The sequence below is a fragment of the Agelaius tricolor genome, unplaced genomic scaffold, assembly GCF_023055355.1.
Source record: "Agelaius tricolor isolate 1412-34295 unplaced genomic scaffold, bAgeTri1.0.p SCAF_10, whole genome shotgun sequence".
NCBI lineage: Eukaryota > Metazoa > Chordata > Aves > Passeriformes > Icteridae > Agelaius > Agelaius tricolor.
This window is the reverse complement of record NW_027269270.1, coordinates 35,923,398-35,947,118: the sequence shown is the minus strand read 5'-3', so window position 1 is coordinate 35,947,118 and position 23,721 is coordinate 35,923,398. Positions and strand designations below refer to the sequence as shown.

At 51.3% G+C, this 23,721-nt stretch overlaps 1 protein-coding gene across 3 annotated transcripts in view; it reads left to right on the top strand.

Annotated features, from left to right (window-relative positions):
- ACVR1 (activin A receptor type 1) overlaps window positions 1–17,215 on the top strand; it is a 46,344-nt gene extending 29,129 nt beyond the window's left edge. For all 3 annotated transcript variants that reach the window (XM_071435548.1, XM_071435547.1, XM_071435546.1), the window contains exons 5-10: window positions 2,399–2,498; window positions 3,259–3,405; window positions 5,393–5,668; window positions 10,245–10,442; window positions 14,886–15,016; window positions 15,933–17,215. In XM_071435548.1, coding sequence (XP_071291649.1) covers window positions 2,399–2,498; window positions 3,259–3,405; window positions 5,393–5,668; window positions 10,245–10,442; window positions 14,886–15,016; window positions 15,933–16,067 — 987 coding nt within the window. In that variant the 3' untranslated portion in view covers window positions 16,068–17,215. The remainder of the gene's footprint in view (window positions 1–2,398; window positions 2,499–3,258; window positions 3,406–5,392; window positions 5,669–10,244; window positions 10,443–14,885; window positions 15,017–15,932) is intronic.
- Window positions 17,216–23,721: the final 6,506 nt, after the last annotated feature.

Here is a 23,721-nt window from a genome sequence, read left to right as displayed (position 1 = left end):
AAGTGACCCACCTGTGTGCAGGGTGTGAGTTTTCCTCTCTTCCAAACTCCCCTTTCCTCCTTCTGTGTGGCCACAGCACTAAGAGCATGTTTTGCTGCCATGGATGCCACTTGGCCTCAGGACTTGAGTGGTGCCGCTCCTGTGCTCCCAAAACTGTAGTATTGATGAATTTTAACCAAGAGATGGGTTTGGCAAGTATGGGTCCTTTGACCTGGGGAATGGCTCTGTACTGTTGGTGTTCCTGGGAACAGTGTCAGCACATCCAAACAGCGTGCCTGGCTGTTGGGTGGCCTCAAGTGATGGGAGAGGTGAAGAGCTGTGCTGCATGTGTGATATACAACAGCCTGAAGGGTTGGAAAAGATGTGATGCTAGGTGAGAAGGAAAATACAAATAATTTTGATGTTTAAAACCTTCAGGCCTGACTGCCATGATCTCAGTAGCAGGACTCTGGGATGGCTGGGATATCAGTGACGTTTTGCTGATGGAGGGCAGCGGGAGTTCTAAGAAATGTGCAATTCTTACTCAAAGCTCAGTTTTCAAAATATGCTCTTGCACATGCGGTCTCTGGAAAATATAATGAGCTGGGAAGTGTTCCCTTTCTGCAGGGTGACTGTCCTTTCCCCCTTCCCTGAGGCCAGAGCACAAATGTCCCAGCAGCTGTCCCTCCCTTTATCTGAGCAGAGCAAGTAAAGCTTCGGGCAAATGGAGTGTGTTTCTGAAGCAATGCAGAGTTTTCTTCTCCTTGCATTGCTGAGATAAAATGCCCCTAACATTAAGAGGCTGGAAAACATTTTCTATTTTGGTGCTGTCCCACTGTAATGTGCTTTCACTGCAAGGCTGAAGAGTGCCCTGTGTCTGTTGATATTTGTTTTTCCTTTTTTTTTTTGGCTCTCTAATGCCTTTGGCTCAGTTTAATGAGCCCACAAAGCTTGATTCCATGTTACTGGTTTGAAACAGCCAATCTTGATGTATCCACCGTGGCCCAGGCATGTGTGCAGCTGGTGATCTGTCCTTAAGCACTGACTTCCAGCTTTTACCACCTCCTCTGTCTTATCTGTGCAAGACCATTTCAAGCCATTTGCAGACCTTTTGTACTTCTAGTTATTTAATGTTACTTGGAAATGGTGATAAAACCTGTGAAGAAAAAAAAATCAAAATTTTGTTTCAAAGAGCTGGGAGAAGCTGGGAGCTGTCAGACCCTGTGAGCCAGTGCTGAACGGTGCCAGCTCTGCTGCTCTGCCTCCCAGTATGGCTGAGGCACAGAATGTAATTGATAGCTCCTGTGCCTAAACGTTCATCTAAGCAGCAAGTCTTCTAGATTCCAGATTTTTCTTGTCCATTGTGTTTTAAGTCACTGGTTTTGTCACACATTAGATAAGTTTACATTTAGGATTAGTCTCTGCAGTGTAGCAAGTGCTTAAAGCCCTAAGCTGCTTAGTGGAAGGAGCTCTGGCCTCTTCAAATCTTGTTTTTACAGTTGCTGTAGATAAGTTTGGGGATGTTTTTTTGTTTTTGTTGCTTTTGTTTTGCCTCTGATGCAAGCAGGAAGGAAAATGAGCCCTTAGTTTGGGTTAAAAAGTAAAGTAGTCTCTGTCACTCCCAGATTCTTTTTCTTGAGCACTCGTTAAGAGGTTCGTAGAAGAAATGAGATTTCATGGATATCTGGTCCAAGTGCTGCAATGCAGTTTTCTGGAAATAATAGAAAGTAGATTACACTTAGGCTTTTTTATCCTATTTTCCTTTGTAAATAAAGAGTCCAGCAATAGTTAATGCTTTGAACTAATACAAAACTCCTGGCTGTAAAAGTAGCTGGGCATTAGCATTTTACAAGGCTAATGGGATTTTAACATTCTATCAGTATCTTATTCATGTTTATTATAAGCTTACAGCCCAAAGTCTGCTTTCTATGCACTAAAAATACCAGAAACTGATAAAGCTTTTAAGAAAGATTTGTTACAGAATTTTTTTCTGGAGTATCAATGGCAGATCTTGTGTAGGTGATGCTGGAAAATCCCTTCACTTCATTTATTTGAAAACTGGTTTTGGTTTTAAATGCCGGCACCAAGCTGGAATAGGTATCAGAAACAGAACTGAGAGGACATAAGGTAAGTAAAAGAAGAGTGAAGTGCTGAAAAAGGGCAGAATCTCATGACAGAGGATAGCTGCTATGCCAGGAGTGGGCTTCCAGTGCACAGACAGCTGTTGTCATATATTTATTCCACTTATTAGAGAAATAATGACTGACTAAACAAATGCTCTGACCCTGAGTGACCAAATGGCATCCCCAGAGCCACAGAGATACCCCTGAGCTTTAACCTAACCTGTCCTTGGTGCATGTAAACAGGGAAAAATGGGGTTTCTCATGGGTCCTAAACTTGTGCTTTTCCTTCTGCACAGGATTTGTTGGACCATTCCTGCACATCTGGAAGTGGCTCTGGACTTCCTTTCTTGGTGCAAAGAACGGTGGCTCGCCAGATCACACTTGTGGAGTGTGTAGGTCAGTGTCTTCTGCCTCTTTCGTTTTTTTGTAGAGCTTTAGTGTTACTTTTAAGGATTCATTACATTTTTCTTCAGCATATTTCTATTATTAATTGAGTAGTGTTAATTGAGTTTAGGAGGCATTTGGGTCAAAGATACCTGGGGGCATTGACATTGAGCCAAGATGCTGTGCAGGCACTGAAGAGGTGAGGAAGCTATTGGGGTAAAAAGCTTGGCTTGCAGACAGTATGTCCTGCTCTCCACAGGAAAGGGCTTGGTTTTGGTGGGGCTGGTGGTTTTTAATCCTTTTTTTGTTTGTGGATGGGTTTGGGTTTTTGTTTTCTTTAAATCATCATTTTGCAAGGAGTGATGATGGAATAGAAATGTAAGGGCTGTATCCCCAGCATTACATTTCCTTCCTGTCCTCCTTGCTGCAGAATTCACAGCTCTGTGTTGTGCACACTGACCTTGCCACGTGCTGCCTAAGTCCCTTCAGCTGCAAAAGCACTTTGATTGCTGGTGGTGAATGGTGACACCTCCCAGTTCAAACCCCTCGTGCTGCACTGGTGTGCAGGGAGGGGAGATCCACACTCCCAGGGCTTGCAGGCAAAGCAGCCAGGGAAAATGAGCGGTGCTGGAGCACAGCTGGCTCCAGTGGCAAGAAGTGCAGGCAGGGGAGATCAGACACCAGGTGTGGTGCTTGGTTCATGACAGTCGCGTTCTGCCTGCTGAAGGCTGTTTGTTAGTTCACAGCTTCTCCTGTGTTTTTCCCCCACCAGGAAAGGGCCGTTATGGAGAAGTTTGGAGGGGTCAGTGGCAAGGAGAAAATGTTGCTGTGAAGATCTTCTCTTCTAGGGATGAAAAGTCCTGGTTCAGGGAAACTGAGCTGTACAACACTGTACTGCTGCGGCATGAGAATATTTTAGGTAAGTAGGACAAGCACATTCTGTATCCTGGTGTGTCTGGTGTAAAGGTGAGTCACCTGGACAGGTCACCTGTGAAGCACTGCACGCTCACCAGGCAGCTCACAGTCTCTGGGTTCTTGTGAGAAATGGCTGAAGAGAAATTCTCAGGGAGAGACTTGCAGGAGGGGCTGAGTCTCAAATGGGGAATGTGTCGTAGCAGCTGTGACTGGCTGCTCTGCAATATTCCAGCAGGAAGCACTTAATCAGCCAGATGAGCCAGGTGTTGGCAGCTGAGCACACAGAAAGCAGTGGAGGTGCCACAGAGCCCTGTGGAAGGGACTGACTCCTGCAGCTCTCATGGCAGAGTCCTGCCCAGTGTGTCAGTTCTGGACGCTCTGGTGGAGCTGTGTCCGGTTGTAATCTCAGTTTCCCTGCAGAAATGGAGGGAGAAAAGGTGGGGAGGAGTTTATAATGAGATTTAGGGATTTGAATACTTTTCCTTATGGCTAAGTACAGTGTAATATGAATCCAGCATTCTCTTCTGTTTAACTGTTCTGCTCAGGGTGAGAGTAAGCTCTTTTGGTGTTTAAACTTCAGTTATAGCTGCATGATGTATCTTTTTCCCTGTAAATAGGAAAGTAAATGAACCTTGTGCATCACTCATACCTCATGTGCTTGGTTCTGAGAACTGGGAAAGTGGCTTTGTTGTGTTGAGCCATGTCTGAGGTTTAAGCAGCCCTTTGATTCCTGATAGACGTGCCCTTCTGTCACTGGTGTGCCACCTCTGCAAATAAAAGCAGCAGCACATTTTGAGTGCTGACGCTGCCTCACCCAAGATCTGTCTTCAATCAATTTTCCTTTGGCTCCTTATTCTTGCTTCCTGTCAGAGAACGTTCCCTGGCTCTCTAGCTCACCCTGCTAGACATCTGTGTGTTTCCTGAAGCAGTTCCTTTGTTACTACAAAAATAATTTAGTGGACTCCTGAAATGTGAATTATTGAACTTCCCTTCCCAAGAGAGCAAGTGACTTGGCTGAAATTACATTGCATATTTTCCTTGGTGCTCTGCCTGTGTTTAGACTTTCTTGATGACTGTCAAATTTGTTGGCTATTTTAGGGACTTTTTTAGATGCAATATTAAACAATATCACAGATTACAGAAATGTCACATTGAGCACAAGGCAGTGGATATTCTTTCTGACAAATGTATGTGAGTTTTTCATAAGCATGATTTGCTCCTTTGACTTGGGAATAAAACTTCTGTTGTTCCCAGCTAAAGCTGTTGAGGTCACTGTGTGGATATATGCAGAGGTGACAGGAAGGGAGCTTGCCCTGAATTTGGGGTTCAGTTTTAAGACGTGACGTTTTTGAAGGCAGTTCTTAAGGTCATGAGTTTTGAACAGGAAATTTTCTCTGTTTCTTCATAGAAGATCATTGTGGTTGGGCCACACATTTGACCGTTTTCTCAGCAGCCTGTACTAGCTGCCTGTGGACTCTAAAAATGGAAATGGTTATTCCTGGCTTGAGGTTTGAGGTGTTTCTGCTTTCCAGTGTGACCCTCTCAAGTGGGCAGCAGCAAATGTGCTATGACTTGGGGTCTTTCTGCTTGACTGGGAACTTCCCCACCCCCAGGTCCTTCAAAAAGAAGGAAAAATAAAAATATTTTTAAAGTGTGTGGTCCTAACAAGTAGTTTTTTGATGTGACTAACAAATATGTAAATGGGTTCTTGTGAATAGATGTGAGTTGGAGTTCCAACATTTGCTTTCAGCACAGCGGTACCTGCAGCTGTCCGCAGTACAGCTGTAATTAAACAGGCTGTGCATTGCAAGAGGGGCCAGCAGCACTGATCCACCTTGTCACAAATACTGGGTGGATGGGCTGTACGGGTCACACCCACCACCTTGGCATTATAAGCACCTGCTCTGCCTAGCTGAGCTGCTTTCCTCGGGGAGTCTTGAAGGAGCTCTGTCCGTTCATTTTCTTGTTTCTCCTTCTTCCTCTCCCTGTAGGTTTTATTGCGTCCGATATGACTTCCAGGAACTCGAGCACGCAGCTGTGGCTGATCACACACTACCACGAGATGGGCTCTCTGTATGACTACCTGCAGCTGACCACGCTGGACACGGTGAGCTGCCTCCGCATCGTGCTGTCCATCGCCAGCGGCCTGGCGCACCTGCACATCGAGATCTTTGGCACGCAGGGCAAGCCGGCCATCTCCCACCGCGACCTCAAGAGCAAGAACATCCTCGTCAAGAAGAACGGGCAGTGCTGCATCGCCGACCTGGGTGAGTGCAGCCCTGCTCCTGCCCAGCCAGGGGCCTGGGTGGCTGCGGCTGAGGGAGCGAGGGGTGCTGTGGGCCTGGGGGCAGTGTGTCCGTGCGCCCACTGTGACCCCTGTCCATGACCCCAGTCTGTGCGCCCACAGTGACCCCTGCCCGTGACCCCAGTCCGTGTGCCCACAGTGACCCCTGCCCGTGAGCCCTGTCTGGGCCCCTGTCCTGTCCCCTGTCTGTGACCCGCAATGACTCCTGTCTGTGTCCCCTGTCCATATGCCCACAGTGACCTGTCCCTGTCCGCTGCCCTGTCCGTGATCCACAGCGATCCCGGTCCGTGTCCCCTGTCCGTGACCCCCGTCCTGTCCCCCGGCGCTGCCGCTCCCTCGCGGGTGCTCCCCGCAGCGCCCGCCGCGGCCGCCAGGTGGCGCCTGCAGCCCAGCCACGCTTTTTGGGCCATTTCCCGGGTTTCCGTTGTTCGATCCCATTCCCGGATCCCTGAGGATGCAGGGGTTAGACCTCATCTCGGAGACAGTGTGTGTGCTCCCACAGACAGGCTGAGCCGTGTGCTCGCTGTGCCCTCATCTCGGAGACAGTGTGTGTGCTCCCACAGACAGGCTGAGCCGTGTGCTCGCTGTGCCCTCATCTCGGAGACAGTGTGTGTGCTCCCACAGACAGGCTGAGCCGTGTGCTCGCTGTGCCCGTAGCTCTGTCAGCTCGAGTCGTGCAGAGCGTTCTGTGGGCCCAGAAGCTGGTTTGGAGTTGAAGCACGATGCACGGGTGCTGAGGAGCAGTCACAGCAGGGTGGCTTGTTCCCTTGGAGGGATGTCTGACAGTAACGTTTTTTTTGCTTTTCTTTGCAGACAAGGGAGGAAATAGTGGTAGAACTGTATTGGGGCACCATTGCCTAGGCAAAAAGTGTATCAGGAGATGGGAATTTTTACATAATAATTCTACTGCATAGTTTCTGTCACTTGTGCCTGAGGGACTTGAGATGTACAGACAGGGAAAACATGAAAGCCACATACTTGGGCCTCTGGAAGTTTGCTGTGGGAATAGTAATAAATGCAGCAGTAAATTGAAAATACAAAGTGTCAGAGACTGGCTTTTAAATAAATTTGTAGTTCACTCTGAGGAGGTGTAGCATGTCCAGGCATTGATTGACATGGCACTGGTACAGTGAAATATATTACACTATTTATCTAGAGGTTTCAGAGGTCTGAGAGATTTTTCTAAGAGAGAACAGCAGTAAACACCTCCTGATTAGTTTTTATGGTGGTTAAAATAGCTATTTTTAAAATGTGAACTCCTCAGACATATACCTGTCACATTTTTCCTATCTTCCCCCTTCATAAGGGAAAATGAACAAAGAATTTGTTGCTTCTGGCATACATTCCTGCCCTTCCTTCTATGAGGCTCTGTCTTGTTTCCACCCCCTGGTCCCTTCCTGTGAGGATCCAGAGCTGGGGGCTGCTGTGGCACCGCAGGGTCAGGAGCTGCAGGAGCAGCAGTGGCTGGCTCAGAGTGCTGTGTGACAGAGCCCAGGAGTGGATGTCACTCATTCCTGCCCAGTTCTGCCTTTGTCCACCCAAAGCCGTGCAGGTGCCTGGCTGGGCCTGAGCTGGGCATCTCTGTGGGACAGCACACAGGGCTGGCTGCTCCACGGGCCCTGTCACAGCACTGGGTCCCTGTTTAGGGCTGGTTCTGACAGCAGGAGCTGCTCCATGGGCCCTGTCACACCCTGGGTCCCTGTTTAGGGCTGGTTCTGACAGCAGGAGCTGCTCCACGGGCCCTGTCACACCCTGGGCCCCTGTTTAGGGCTGGTTCTGACAGCAGGAGCTGCTCCACGGGCCCTGTCACACCCTGGGTCCCTGTTTAGGGCTGGTTCTGACAGCAGGAGCTGCTCCACGGGCCCTGTCACACCCTGGGCCCCTGTTTAGGGCCTGGTGTCTGACAGCAGGAGCTGCTCCACGGGCCCTGTCACACCCTGGGTCCCTGTTTAGGGCTGGTTCTGACAGCAGGAGCTGCTCCACGGGCCCTGTCACAGCACTGGGTCCCTGTTTAGGGCTGGTGTCTGACAGCAGGAGCTGCTCCACGGGCCCTGTCACACCCTGGGCCCCTGTTTAGGGCCTGGTGTCTGACAGCAGGAGCTGCTCCACGGGCCCTGTCACACCCTGGGTCCCTGTTTAGGGCTGGTGTCTGACAGCAGGAGCTGCTCCACGGGCCTTGTCACACCATGGGTCCCTGTTTAGGGCTGGTTCTGACAGCAGGAGCTGCTCCATGGGCCCTGTCACACCCTGGGTCCCTGTTTAGGGCCTGGTGTCTGACAGCAGGAGCTGCTCCACGGGCCCTGTCACACCCTGGGTCCCTGTTTAGGGCCTGGTGTCTGACAGCAGGAGCTGCTCCACGGGCCCTGTCACAGCACTGGGTCCCTGTTTAGGGCTGGTTCTGACAGCAGGAGCTGCTCCACGGGCCCTGTCACAGCACTGGGCCCCTGTTTAGGGCCTGGTGTCTGACAGCAGGAGCTGCTCCACGGGCCCTGTCACACCCTGGGCCCCTGTTTAGGGCCTGGTGTCTGACAGCAGGAGCTGCTCCACGGGCCCTGTCACAGCACTGGGTCCCTGTTTAGGGCTGGTGTCTGACAGCAGGAGCTGCTCCACGGGCCCTGTCACACCCTGGGTCCCTGTTTAGGGCTGGTTCTAACAGCAGGAGCTGCTCCACGGGCCCTGTCACAGCACTGGGTCCCTGTTTAGGGCTGGTGTCTGACAGCAGGAGCTGCTCCACGGGCCCTGTCACACCCTGGGTCCCTGTTTAGGGCAGGCTCTGACAGCAGGAGCTGCTCTGCCATGGGCTCAGTGCCCCCAGGCCTGGAGAGCCCCTGGTGGGCAGGCTCTGCTCCCCAGCTCCCACGCAGCCGGGATGCCCTGTGATGGTCACAGCACTCTGTACTGGCCCCCCTGCTTGCCCTGGGTGTGTGGGGTGCTGACTGGCCTCCCTCAGCTGCAAACCTTGACCTGTCAGCCTCTGCAGTCTATTTTGCTCAGTTCGGGTGAAGTTTTATGATTTTTATCAAAGTATTCTCTTAAGTCCTGATGTTTTCAGAGTTGGCCAGGAAATGTGGTTTCTGACCTTAGTTTGCTGTTGCAAGCTTTTTTTAAGGAAAAACTATAAACCATACATACTGTATAATATAATCTAATACGAATTTAAAATAGCACATAAAAGTGTGTGTGGCAGTATTTGACAGAAATACTTGAATCTGGGAGCAGACTTCTCATCAGTCTGGGGACATGAGATGGTACATAAGGTGTCCCTAAGAAGGGTGGGGACAAACATTTCAGCAGTGCTCGTGATAGGCCAAAGGGAGGTGGTTTGAAACTGGAAGAGGGTCAGTTTACATTAAATGTAGGCAGTGTTTTACAGTGGGGATGGGCAGGCCCTGGCACAGGTGCCCAGAGCAGCTGGGGCTGCCCCTGGATCCCTGGCAGTGCCCAAGGCCAGGCTGGACCCTGGGGCTGGGAGCACCTGGGACAGTGGGAGGTGTCCCTGCCATGGCAGGGTGGAACTGGATGAACTCTAAGATCCCTTCCAACCCAAAGTATTCTGTGATCTTTCTAGAGGGGCCATAAGCATATTCTTATCAGCTTGAAATATCTTGAAGTGCATTTGAATAGTAGAAAAGTGTTTTTCAAATTTTTATTACGTTAAAGAACAGACTGTTCTTTGGAAAGAAAGGCAAATGAATGATCTGGTGATAGGTTAGTTTTTGTGGGACTGAGGTAAAAAGCCTTTTAAGGTTCACCTAAAATAAACTCCTGTTAAATGTAAATAGTATATGTCATTCTTAGAAGATTTGTTGAGGAAATTAGGGAGAGTTTGCATTGCCCTCCCTGTCGCTTGGCTCTGCCATGCACCCACTGCTCCTCAATTTGCAGTGCTCTCTGTTTACCGTGGCCAAATGAGTGCTCTGTGTGTTTCCAAATTTACAGTAATTTGGTCCCTCACATAATGTTCTCTGCTTAAATGTTTAGTAATTAGTAGAAACCAGGTAGAGTGGTTTTGTCTGACTCATTTTAGATCTGCTTGAGGATGTTTATTTTTCAAGCTGCTGCAAATACAGTGTTTTTGTTTTCCAGCTTTATTTTTTTAACTTGTGTGTATCCTTCGTGCAGTGTTTTTCTCCTCCTTTCCCCACAGTTCGGGTGCATCCACCTACCCAAAAGGTCTATAAATAAACTTGAATGCTGTGTACAATTGTTTTGTTCTAAGCAGCAGCTGTTTGGCCTCTGCGTATCTGTGCCCGGAGTGCTGGGGACATCCAGTGGCTGCAAAACACTTCATGACAAGGTTTTGCAAGAGTGCAATAAAATGCTTGATGATAATCCCTTAGGAGATAACGGGCCTGTCTGTGGCCCCAGGGGCTGGTTTTGCTGGCAAGTTTGGAGCTGACCCTGTTGGTCTTTGGCCAGCTGGGCCCTTGGCTCCTCTTTCCCAAACCCTCTGACGGGGTCGCTGCTCCCGGGCCTTCGGGCGTGTGCTGCTGCAGCTGAAGGGGACCTAACAGTGCCTTGTTTTTCCTGTCCTTCAGGCCTTGCAGTGATGCATTCCCAAAGCACAAACCAGCTGGACGTGGGGAACAATCCCCGCGTGGGCACCAAGCGCTACATGGCCCCGGAGGTGCTGGACGAGTCCATCCAGGCCGACTGCTTTGACTCCTACAAGCGCGTGGACATCTGGGCCTTCGGGCTGGTGCTCTGGGAGGTGGCCAGGCGCATGGTCAGCAACGGTGAGTGCTGGGCTGCTGCCCTTGGCTCTGGGAGAGCTCCCCAAGGGGCAGTGCACAGCCAGGCACCTGCCCAGGGTGCACAGGAACGGGCCCCACAGTGCTTCCATCCCTGAAACGCTGGGGAAGCTCTTGCTGTGTTGGGTGCAGTGAGGATTCCTGCTGCCACTGCTGTCAAGGCAGAGAACAGAGTGCCCTGCTCATTCTAAGGCCTGGTGAGACATAAGTCGTATCAAATAGCTAAGTTAAAATTTTAGATCACCAGGTTTCTATCCTTCCTTGTGTCATTAAACCATAGTGAATATTTGTAGGTGTTAGTTTCTCATGACAAGCCCTATAAAAGACAGAAAGAAAGGCAGTGCAGAAGGTATCAGAATTCAGGATTGCTTTTGCTTTACCGAGTTGGAAAGTAGCACTGGCCTGTGCACAGGTACAGTTCTGGTACTGGACACAGGTACTGCTGCGGCAGCTGCAGCTGGCAGAGGCTTTACCTGAGTTGCTCTTGAACAAGAAATGGTGGATGGTGCTGGCAGCTTCACCAGGTTGGTATGGAGCTCATGGGACTGCAGACCTACCTGCTGATAGGCACATGCTCTGGGAATTTGATTCTGAGTGAGCTCTGTGCCACCATGGACACACTTAAGGTGGTGCAGATCTGTCCCTGCATTGGTCACATCAGGACAGCTGAAGTTTCAGGTGACACTAATTGCACAGAACCAGTTGCTCTGTACTCCTGGCTGTTGCTGTAAGTAATTCCATGCCCTTGCACTGGTTGGAATGGAGTCAACATCTTCCCTGGCCTCTGTGTGTTGAGCTGTGTAGGAATCATTGCTGGTCACTCTGATAACCCTGTTTCCTTTGCAGTGAGACTTTGGCATTGGGAGTGGGCCTGCAGGAGCAAGCCAGGGTGGTGTCTTAGGGGGCCAGAGGCACTCGTCAGCTCCCTGTGCTCTCCTGGGCTCGTGGACAGCCTTCCAGTGACTCAGCCTGATTTAGTGCTTCAGCTCACAGAGACCTTGAAGTTGTTCTAATGTGACTGCTAAGTCTGGTAGTTCTTAATTTTTATTTATTTATTCTAATTTAATTTTTTTATTTTTAAAAACTTACCCAATGATCTTCCAGGTGACGCAGTGGTTCTTGGTATTTTCTTGTTTAGTATGAGGAGGAAAATGTGAAAGGAAACTCCTTTGGCACATAGAAGTACTTGTGTGTTGTCTGTGTGCTGCAGTAGGCCCCAGCCAGCATTTTCTCTGTACTCAGAATGTGATTTCAGTCCCCAAAGCTGAGTTTGCCTCTCTTCACATGGAGCAGTGCTGGTTCCCTGGAGAGTGTCCCCTGCTCTGGGAATGTGCTCCCTTGGTTTAGCACTTACCTGGTGCCTGGCACTCACAGCTCACATCCTTGGGAGTTGTCATGGTTGTTCCCAGGGCTCTGCTCTTGTTCCACAGTGACACCAGAAGCTCAGAGGATCCCTGATCGTTGTTCCCTGTGCGAGGCTGGAGCTGCTGCTGTGCTTTGTGTTGGGTTCAGCAGTGAGATCTGTGCATGCACAGGACAGGCTGGGCTTAAAGTCACCTCAGGGCTGTGGACATGTGCCAGGGCTGGAGCCCCTCTGCTCTGGAGCCAGGCTGGGGGCTGGGGGTGCTCACCTGGAGAAGGATCCAGGGAGAGCTCAGAGCCCCTGCCAGGGCCTGAAGGGGCTCCAGGAGGGCAGGAGGGTGCTGGGAGTGACAGCAGTCACCTCCAGGCTGTGGGCTGTGCCCAGGCTGTGGGCTGTGCCCAGGCTGTGGGCTGTGCCCAGGCTGTGAGCTGTGCCCAGGCTGTGCCCAGGCTGTGGGCTGTGCCCAGGCTGTGAGCTGTGCCCAGGCTGTGGGCTGTGCCCAGGCTGTGGGCTGTGCCCAGGCTGTGGGCTGTGCCCAGGCTGTGGGCTGTGGGCTGTGCTGTGGGCTGTGCTGTAGGCTGTGGGCTGTGCCCAGGCTGTGCCCAGGCTGTGAGCTGTGCCCAGGCTGTGAGCTGTGGGCTGTGCTGTGGGCTGTGCTGTGGGCTGTGCTGTAGGCTGTGGGCTGTGCCCAGGCTGTGCCCAGGCTGTGGGCTGTGCCCAGGCTGTGGGCTGTGCCCAGGCTGTGAGCTGTGCCCAGGCTGTGGGCTGTGCTGTGGGCTGTGCTGTGGGCTGTGCCCAGGCTGAGCCCAGGCTGTGGGCTGTGCCCAGGCTGTGGGCTGTGCCCAGGCTGTGAGCTGTGCCCAGGCTGTGGGCTGTGCTGTGGGCTGTGCCCAGGCTGTGCTGTGCCCAGGCTGTGGGCTGTGCTGTGGGCTGTGCCCAGGCTGTGCTGTGGGCTGTGCCCAGGCTGGCCTGTGGGCTGTGCCCAGGCTGTGGGCTGTGCTGTGGGCTGTGCTGTGGGCTGTGCCCAGGCTGTGAGGTGTGCCCAGGCTGTGAGGTGTGCCCAGGCTGTGAGCTGTGCCCAGGCTGTGCTGTGGGCTGTGCCCAGGCTGTGGGCTGTGCCCAGGCTGTGCTGTGAGCTGTGCCCAGGCTGTGCCCAGGCCGTGGGCTGTGCTGGGGGAGCCGGGTGTCCCCAGCAGCAGGCCAGGGCAGCAGGCCAGGGCAGCATGTCACGGGGCAGGGACACACTGTGGGACAGAGGTTGAGTGGCCCCTGGCACCGCCGAGGGCTCCCGCCAGGCTGGACAGAGCTCAGGGACTCCACAGGCAGCACTGGAGTAAAGGCCAGCCTGCTTCCTTTGTCTTCAGTACTGCGTGTCTCTGCAGCAGCCAGCTGTGTGCCCCGTGCTTGGGAAAGAGCACATGACAATAGTGAATGAGAGCCAGAAGAGAGAAAGTTCATCTGTGATATCCTCATGCCCCGGGAGTGTGTTCAGAGCTCTGTGACAGCCAGATGTGGGCTGGACACACAAGGACCAATCTCCTGCCAGGCCCTGGCCTTACCTGCAGGACAGGTGTGGCAGCAAGGGCACACTGGGGGTTGTGTTCATGAGGTCTCACACTAGAGTGGATGCTTAAGATAGGAATTCAGCCCAGCAGGTGATATTTGGTAGCTGCAGTTGGGAAGTGCTCTGAGGAGGAGGGTGGGTGATGCTGCTTTACGCAGCACATGTCACTTGTCCTGTGTCCATGTCAGAATAGCACCAGGCAAACTGCAGGCTGGGAACTTGCTTGGGTAGCCAGGTCTCCAAATTACCCTACTGTTCTCCAAGGCACTTGTAATCTGCTGTTTCCCTTTTACAGACTTTTACAGACTTTTGCAGGGTATGCACAGGAATATCTATGGGACTTTGATCTTCATCTCCAACAGAACAGGAAAACTAAAATTCAACTGCTGTAGGAAAGATTGAGAACCTCTTTTCAGTTTCAGGGTATCCAAAGCAGCAGAGATTCTTCTGGATTTCATGTCTGGCTGTGGGACAGCAGATTTCAGTCTGTGGAATTTCTGTCAGCAGCAGCTATTTGATGTTCCTGCTGGACACAGAGGGCCTCATTAGCTCCGGCTTTTTCCACACTGCTGACCCAGATGCCTGTCTTTGAACACCAGTTTGTAAATTGGCTTCCTGAGAAGGCTGGGCTCCCTGCAGATGGCTGGTGAGCCTGATCCAGTGAGGAATCAGAGCTGCACGTGTGTCCTGGGGAGCAGGCAGAGGGGCTCCAGCCTGGCAGTGTTCTGTGGGTGGGTGACGGGCTGAGGCAGCACACACACAAACTCTGGTTTCAGTGCCAAACCCCAGGACATGGCCAGGTTGTGCCTTTCAAGACCAGGCTGGATGGGGCTTGGAGCAACCTGGGACAGTGGAAGGTGTCCCTGCCTATGGGGATGGAGATGGGCTGGAGGGTCCCTCCAACCCAAACCAGTTTGTGATTTTATGAAGATGCATTGAACTCCTGAATGCCACAGGCTCTTGGGTGTTTGGTTTTGTGATGGCATGTGGTGCCAGTTACCCTGGGGATTTTACTGTTTTCATAGCAGGGAATGAAATGCTTTGAAGCACCAACTTGAGGGTCTGTGGATGCTGACATGCTTACTGGACTCTTTCAGGAATTACAGAAGCACCAAAGTGTGTGTTGAGCCTGTTAGAAACCCCAGTGCAGACCTTACATTTTTCCATCTGTAGAAATCCCAGTTTTTGGTAGGCAGGAAAGCTACATGCATGGCCTTTTGGCAAGGGATTTACTTCTCCTTTCAGCTCCAGCATCTGCAAAGTGGGTATAGCCCATACTTTGTGGACTTGCAATATGAGCCAGTTAATTAACGTTTTGAGTAGAAAAAGCTGTTCCTGGGGCAGTGAGGGTTGTCCTGTTGTTCGGAGGCTGCATGACACTGTAGGGTTGAGTTCTAAAGTATTTTTGTGCCTTTTAGGTGGGTTTTGTGTTCCCCCTGTCCGTGCAGAAGTGCTGTTCACTGTCACAGTCATTGAGTGATGTCTGTTTGTGTCTCACCAGGAATCGTGGAAGACTACAAGCCACCCTTTTATGACTTGGTTCCGAACGACCCCAGTTTTGAAGACATGAGGAAAGTGGTCTGTGTGGATCAGCAGAGGCCCAACATTCCCAACAGATGGTTCTCAGACCCGGTCAGTGTGTGCTGGTCTCTCTGGCATTGTCACGGAAGCTTTCCCAGTTGTCAGTCCCTGGGGAGGATCTCGATGGCCTCGTCAGCAGTGTCATCTGGGCAGGGTGGGATGTGCTTGGGGGGCACTGGGCAAACTGACAGCTGCCAGGTCTGAGCTGCTCACAGACTGGCCTTTTAGGAACATGGTTTACAAAAAACTTAGAGCTGATTTTCCCAGTGGCTCTTCTCCCTCCGAGGGGAGGTGAAGGGGAGAGAAGCTGGTCCAGGGCTTTCTGTGGCCTACAAGCACAGACAACAGAATGCTGGCCTTTCCTGCCTACAAGATAGGGGCTGTTGCTCTTTTTGAAAGACTGATGCTCAAGTTAATTTTTCTTCATCAGTATCAGCCTGGCCTCTCCAGGCTGCCCTTGGAGCTGTGGAAGTCAGTTTGAAATCTGTAGAGTTGGGCAGGCAGAGTGCCCATCTCTGAGGTTTGGGTGTGGAACTGTGCCCTGTAGCCCTGTACTGGGAGCCCAGCCCGTTAAATCTTGCTGGGCATGATGAAATCACAGTCAGAACTTCTGTACCTTCTCAGCTGCCTTCATGGATCTGCAGGAGTTGGTTTCATTGAAGAGAAATTCTGTGTAGTGTTTGCTTAATTAGAAAAAAACCCCAACGCTGTTGTTTAAAGTTGCACTAGTTGGTCACTCCAGTCAGCCCACGGGCCTGTTGTGCTCTTGGTTTAATCAGGTTATCAGACTTGAGGAGCTTTTCAAAACATGTAAGCTCTGTGTTTGATAACTAGTGTGAAGCCCTGAAGGTGGAGTGTTCATTAGGCAGTCAGTCCTTTCTGTGTGGCTGCTTGGCCCCAGCCAGTGGTTCCTTGGCTTGTTATCTGTGAGTGACCCCTGTGCTGTGTGGTTTCTGTTCCTCCCCAGACGTTGACGTCCCTTGCCAAGCTGATGAAGGAGTGCTGGTACCAGAACCCCTCGGCCAGACTGACAGCCCTGCGCATCAAAAAGACTTTGACCAAAATTGACAATTCCTTAGACAAACTGAAAGCTGACTGTTGACCTCTCCTCGTGGTGCTCTCCCGGCAGGAAGGCACCTGGCTGGCCCGGAGGGCTCTGGCCAGGCAGTTCCCAGCCCTGGTCCCCGTGGCTGCTCGGAGCAGGAGCTCTGGGGAGCAGCTGGGGACCCCGGGCCCTGCCCGGGCCACGCCGGGGCGGTGCTGGGGACTCAGCCGGACGGGCTGTGGCTGAGCTGGTGGCCTGAAGGAAGACAGAGAAATCCTAAGACAAGATCAGGGCATTAAACAATGGCTTTGAACAGCTTTTTTCTTTTTTCTTTTCTTTTTTTTTTTTTTTTTTTTTTTTTGTGTTTCTTTTTTTTTCCCTTTTTTTTTTAATTTTTAATATTTTATTTTAATTCTCCTAATCACTCCCAAGGTGAACACATGGAAGTGGTAAATTTTAATCAGCAATATTGCCTGTGCTTCTCTTCTTTATTGCACTAGGAATTCTTTGCATTCCTTACTTGCACTGTCACTGTTAATTTTAACGACATGACTTGCCAAAAATATGATTGGCTGTATCCTGCATTGATCTATGCCTGAGTAATAGGAAAAGAATTCGGTAAACTGAAAATGTAACTGTCAGACTTTAGCTGCATTTTACATGTGTACTGATGTTTACAATAATGCTGAACATTAGGAATTTCTTGTTTATCCAAAACTTGCAAATTATTTATTACTAGTGCACTTGCCAGTTTTTTAAACTGTAAAATAAGTGCATAAAGTTAAAGCTTATTTTTATGTGGCCTCTTTCATGATTTCTTACACAGACGTTTTTGTAACACAATATAACCTGAAACATGAATTGTTTTCTGTATTATCATATTACAACTTGATAGTCACATTTTAAGTGCTTCACATTTGTAGGTGTGTGGTCTGTACCATATTTTCAGTTGGAATATGGAACGTATATATAGCCATTTCCCACAGGACCTTGCGTCTGGCATCTCACTGATCTGGGAAAGGAAAGCAATGGAGGAGTTAACTAGAATATTAGGTCATGAATGCTGTGGGGAAAATGCATTTTATTTCTTCTAAGCTATATAATATGCATTTAAACTCTGCCAGAAAAATAACTATTTTGTTTTAATCTACTTTTTCTATTTAGTAGTTATTTGTATAAATTAAATAGAATGTTTTCAAGTCAAACGTGGGAGTGTTTTAGTTGTGTTACTGCCTGTCAGTGATCAGGTGTCCCTGTGTGGAGCCTGGGCTGCACCTGCAGGCTCCTGGGGGCTGCTCGTGCCCTGCTGAGGTGCTCAGGCTCCAGAGGGGGCAGCAGGAGGTGCTGGGCTCTCCCTGTCCCCCTGTTCCTTGGTCAGGATCCCCAGAGGGGCAGCAGGAGGTGCTGGGCTCTCCCTGTCCCCCTGTTCCTTGGTCAGGATCCCCAGAGGGGCAGCAGGAGGTGCTGGGCTCTCCCTGTCCCCCTGTTCCTTGGTCAGGATCCCCAGAGGGGCAGCAGGAGGTGCTGGGCTCTCCCTGTCCCCCTGTCCCTCGGTCAGGATCCCCAGAGGGGCAGCAGGAGGTGCTGGGCTCTCCCTGGCCACGTCCCTGTCCCCCACCCTCCTGTGGTCAGGATCCCCAGCCCTGGGAGGCAGCTGGCTCAGTGGGCGCCAAGGCTTCCCTCTGCCTGGACTCTCCATCCACTCCTCTCCTTCCTTACACCCCGTGGAGGAGCCCAGGAGTTCCCTCTCGCCCTTGGAAAAGAGCTCCTTTATTCATAGGATTGGGATGCCCCAGGTGATCCGAGGCTCTGGACAGGGATCAGCCTCTCCATGCTTCCTCTCTGGGGTGAAACACTTCCCTGAGGTTCCCTTCAGCACTTCAGGTCTACCAGGTTCTGCTCCACTGCCTCTCTGTAGCTTTTCCTGCTCAGCCCCATGCTCCCTGTCCCATTGCAGCCAGGTGCAATGCCTCATTCCCAGTGCAGGAGGAGCAGCAGCAGCCAAGCGTGCGGGGTAGGTGCTGCCTGGGGCTGCGAGACAGCTCTGCAGAGCAGCCTGAGCTGGCACCAGCTGCCAGGTCTCTAATTATATGTGATGAGAAGAAACCAGGAAAAGTGGGATGCAGTGAGTTTTTCTCTTAGTTTGTAACAGGAGTTCAAATGTCTGAATGTGTTTTGGTTTAAATTGGTGTGTGTGTGAGCCGTGCCCTGGGCTGGCTGGGACACGGCTGCCAGTGCCACAGGGGAGCCAGGGCTGCACTGGAGCTGGGGAAGGGGAGTCAGCAGTGCTGGGAGCTGACAGTGGGCACTGCCTGCAGCTCTGCAGTGCCCCGTGTCTGCTGGGACACCTGCCTTTCTCTAGCAGCTGATGGAACAGGCAGCAGCACTTGAGCCTGCCTTGCTTCCCACCTGGTTTTGTGGCGGTGCTTGGGGTGAGGCCAGCAGGGGTGTCTGGACAGGCCGGGGTGACAGGAGGTGGCACTGCAGAGTGGGGACAGGGCAGAGGTGGCAGTTCAGTGTGCAGTGTGTGGTCAGGTTTTTGGTTGGAGTTTTCACCTCTCCAGTGTTTTCCAGTGCAGCCTGTTGTGAGTGCTGAGGGTTAGTGACAGCTCTGGCCATGCTGGTGGAGGCTGGGCTGGGTCCCTCCAGCCCTGCCACTCTGGGTCACAGCATCTTACTGGGCATTAGGTCCTGTTAAATACCTGCTCCAGCTCTTCTTTGCCCTGCAGCACCCTCTGCAACGTGCTCTGTCCTAGAACAGCACTGACTGCAGGCTGGGAGCAGCTCTGGGTTGGGTTTGGGTTCCCAGCCCCAGCGCTGGGTACTGGCTGTGAGCTGTGCTGGGGCTGCTTGGGATGCTGCAGGGTACGGGGCCTGCAGCAAGAACACCACGGTTCTCTCTCCATCCCCTGTCAGGGAGTTGTGCAGAGCCACAAGTTTCTCCCTGAGCCTCCTTTTCTCCAGACTGAGCCCCTTTCCAGCCCCCTCAGCTGCTCCTGGGGCTCTGTTCCCTTCTCTGAACACACAGGGGATAACCGACAAAGGGATAAAACCACAAGCCATAGGAACACCCCAGTAATACTCTTTATCCTGTGTTAGGTAAAGGAGATTGTCTGGAGAAGCCACTGGCAGAGTAACAGAGTCTGTCAGTGCTGGGAGTCCTGGGCACTCCCGGGTGTGCAGGGCAAGGTCACGGTCACTGCTGCTGCTCCAAGGAGTGCCTTCTGCATAGCAAAGCATCCAGGGTTTATTTTAAACATACTTCACTTTCATCCCTGCTACTGAAGTGCTTTTAGTCCAGGCATTGACTGAACTATTTGAAGTGTTAGCCAGTGTATATGTTGGAATTGGGTCGCTTTTTGGCAAATGTGAATCAAGAAGGTGAAGAGGAAAGTAATCATTGGGAGTTACTTCTTAGCAAGTTCTGGTCCCTTGGCTGGGATAAGCCGTGCACCACTGTGCTGTCCTGATGTGCAGTTACTGCTGAGGACAGTCAGGCTCTGTGCTGCCCAAAGCCAGCGGGCATAGCTGGGCTCCCCTTGGGAGCTGGAGTGGGGCAGAGAAAGGAGAACTCAGTGACAGCCAGGGAAGCGTTACCTGTGTGCTTTAAGCTCGTCTCCAGGTGTCTGGGCAGTCACAGGAGAGCATCCCTTGCTGCTTTTCCCTGGAGGCGTCAGGCCTTGGGCAGTGGGGGAGGTTCCACGTGAGGGAACACCCCAGCCTCCCATGCGACTTTCCAGCGTGTTCAGTAATCAGTGTTCCTCTAGTACAAAAATCTAATCTTCTAAAGAGATTTGGAATCCTTATACATAATCTGCTGCAGTGAGGGTGTCGCTGCATTTATTACTATGGCGATGGCACCGGCAGTCCCTGCTGCTGCTGAATTATTCATGTGTCTGGCGGGTTTGCACTGCACCAGCCAGGACAGAGCTGGGATCTGAGCCTGCTGAGGGGAGGCCCTGCCTGGAAGAAGGGCTCTGATGAGCAGCACTGCCTGTGGGATTCAGCTGTCCTGCTGGTGGGGACAATCCCCAGCAGTTACACCAGGAAGACTGGATGGATCCAAGGGTGTGTCAAATTTTGAGGGGTATGGGAAATGTAGATTTTTGTTTGGATTTCTCTGTTGCCCAGAGAGGCTGTGGTTGCCCCTGGATCCCTGGAAGTGTCCAAGACCAGGTTCAATGGGGTTTGAAGCAGCCTGGGATAGTGGAAGGTGTCCCTGCCCATGGCAGGGGAATGGGAATGGGATGGGCCTTCCAACCCAAACCATCCTGTGATTCCACGATAAGCAGAAGGCTGGTTTGTTACTGGTCAGGAATGTGGGGCACTCCAGGGTGTCCTGGGGATGGAGAGCTGCTGGGAGCAGCCTGAGGCCAGGCACTCCAGCTAGTGTTGCTGTAGGGAAGTCACTGAAGGCTTCCTTCCCCTCAGCTGGAACTTCCCTTGTGGGCCTTCTGGGCTGGAATTATCCATCAAAAATCCATATGAAGCCTTCCAGAATTTTATTTACCTGAATTAAACTGTTTTGATAGGGACAGTTCTCTTCCCTGTGAGGCAAAATGTCTGCTGTACAAAGTGCTGAGCCTTGGCGCAGTGGTTGGCACTGGAGAAAGGAAGCAAAGACATTCCAGGTGCTGTTCCATTTATAGAGAGAGACTCTCAAGCACAGCATACATTTAAAAGATAAGGTTTGTGTGAGAAAAGTGGAAAAGTCGAGCTACTGAGGAACTGTGACGGGTGCTCTCACCTGGGAATAGCACCTGGGCTTTGCATTCCCAGTTAGAAGGGAAAATCCCAGCACCTTCAGAGCCTGGCCCACAGAGCCGTGCCAGGACAGAGCCAGAGCCTGCCAGGGAGGGCTGAGCTCTGCTGGACCCAGCTCGTGTCCAGGCAGCCCCTCCTGGGGGAAAAGGCTGCAGGAGCAGAGCTGGGACCTGCCCCAGGGCTGCAGCCCCTGGTGCTGTGGGAGGGATGTGCCAGGGCTTTGGGACACTGGCCCTGGCTCACCCTGCTCTGCACCAGCCCGACTGCGCGGGGCTCTGGGGCCAGGACTGGCACTGCAGTGGCTGCCCTGTGCTTTGTGACCTTCAGCTCTGTGTCAGAACCCAGAGTGCAGCCCTGGGGCTCCCATCCCGTCCTTGGGGCTCTGCTCTCCCAGGTCTGAACCTCTGAGGTGGATTTTAAAAATGATCTAACATCAGTAATTAGTAATTTGTCTCTAACTGCAGCCCCCACCCAAGCACTGACCACCTTCTCCAGTGCAGTGACTGTCCACTTCTTCTGTCACCAAACTACCTGATCTCCTAAAACCAGCAGCATTCAGGTACTGGCATCAGTGTCAGCAAGTCCAGGTCTTGGTTTCTGTGCTAAAATATTATCCTCTCAAAAAATGAAAAGCTGATGCTGTGTTCAGCTTCAACACCTGGATTTTTCTTCTTCCCGTGGGTATCGTGGAGAGATTTTTTTAAAGGTTTTTTTGGTTGTTTTTGGTGGCTTTCACAGCATGAAAAGGCCACGCATACCTTCCTCTCATCCCTGTGTATTGTTCTTCTGTTCAAGCTCAGAGATAAGCCATGTGTCAACTGTGAAAAACTGTGCCAGAAGGAAATCATACCTAGCAAGGCCAGGGATTTCTTGGTTAAAGACATTAAAACTTGCAGTCAGCTTGCTCTTTGGATCTTAAAAGATGATGACACCCTTAGTGCACTGCCAGCTGGAGTCAAGGACTTTGCATCGCCCCCATCTCCTCCTCCCCCATGGGTCTCTGCAGCAGTTTGCTCAAATTTTCACCACCCAAAAATCCTTTTCCCAAATTTCATGGGTATTTCAGATTCACAACATGACTCTCTTTTCATTCTTGGAATGTTCTGGAAAACCCGGAGCCTTAAAATGCGATCCCACTTTAGTGCCTGCAGTGGTGCTGGCTTGGCTGTGTCCTGTGCGCAGTGCAGGGAGCTGAGGGCAGCTGGAGCTGGCCAGGAGCTGGGGCAGAGCTGCTCCCTGCCTGGAGGGTCTGGGTGCAGCCCTGGCCGTGCCCCAGGCCGGGCACTGACCGACGCTGTGCCCAGAGGGGCCTCGGTTGTTTCCCCTCTTCCTGAGCACGCGCTCACACCTGGGCACAGCCGCCCTGTCAGGTCTCTTGTGACGAGATTCTGTGGGAATCCAAAACGTGAGAGCCCCTCTTCACTGGGAGAAAGGACACTGGCATCAGGAAATATAAAAAGGTATTTTGCTGTTTCTAATTGTTTGCTGAAGTGAGAGAACCTGCAATTGTGTCTCCTCTGCAAGCACTTGAAAAAAAATTTGCATGAGAAACTTGACACAACTCCATGTTCTCAGTGTCTTTTGTCTGTTTTATGAGGATCTTGAATTCAAATTAAACCTTTAGGAGAAGGGCTCTGGCCCTCTCCCTTATTCCAGTTTGGTGCCTTTGGCCATTCCAGGTGGATGGTTTGGTTTCCCTGTTGCTGTTTCTGGCAGATCTCCTCTCACTCCCCTGGGAGATGGTTCCAAACTGGGCCACTGGAGACTTCCCACTGGAAATATGGTGTGTTGGGCCTAGGTAGAAAGAATGGCCCTGGATCCCTGGCAGTGTCCCAGGCTGGGCTGGACGCTGGCCTTGGAGCAGCCTGGGACACTGGGAGGTGTCCCTGCCCATGGCAGGGGTGGAACAGGGTGGCCTTTAAGGTCCTTCCAACCCAACCCATCCATGACAAAATAACTTTAACTACACTAATGCTCGCCCTTTGGACACTTCTTATGCCTGATTCTCAAATACTCCAAGCAGTTCCATTACTACCCTCCTCATCAGAAAGGCTCCCACCCACTGCAATGTGACCTTCCCAGGAGATTTATGGGCTGCTGTGTGTTTGATTTCTGAGCCACAGGAAGCAGCATCTGGGGAGGGGGTGACTAAAGAATTATAAAATGTTTCTTGGAACAGTTTGGGAATTTTCCACCTCTTGTTCTAATTAGCTTGCCACAGCTAACAATATAATGCTTTTGCCAGAATGTATAATCCTGATCAGAATCTTTTGGTGGTTTCATGGCGTTTCTGGATGAGCAGTGTGACTAAGGGAGTGCAAGGCTGCTCTGTAGCCAGGACACTGATGTGGGAGGCAGAGGACCAAGGGGAGGGGTAACTGCTGACCTGCTGCCTGTGATGGGGAGTTTGTGGATTCCCTTTGGGGTTTTTTTGCACAAAATTTCAGTAGATCTTGGTTTTGTCCTGATGTGGAGCAAAACAAATTACGAAACAAAATTCTCGGCTTTTGGCCAACTCTGTAAGTGCTTTCAGTCGGCAGAGGTTTCTCTGGTGGTACCTATTCCCAAAGACTCTTAAATCCCCAGGACAGGCTGTTCCTGTCCCCCATGAGCCATGCCATGCAAGCAGCCAAGCTGGGGACCACATTTGTCTCACAACAGCCTCAAAGCCTGGTGGGGTTTTCCCCTCCCATCCCTTTGTTTTCTTTTGGTTTCTGCTGGTGTTTGCTGTGTCAAATGCCTGAGGAAGATCAGGCAGAGGGTGAAGGCTCAGTGATGATGAATAACCAGGACCCAAACCTTCAGGTCCCTGAGTGTGTATATATATATATATATATTTTATTTAATAAAAGCTTTGATTCTCCTTCTTTACAAGTGCAGGAGATACTCTTTTCATTGCTTCTGCAAAGTGTAAGTAAACATGTTCTGTACATTTTCTTTCTTAAAC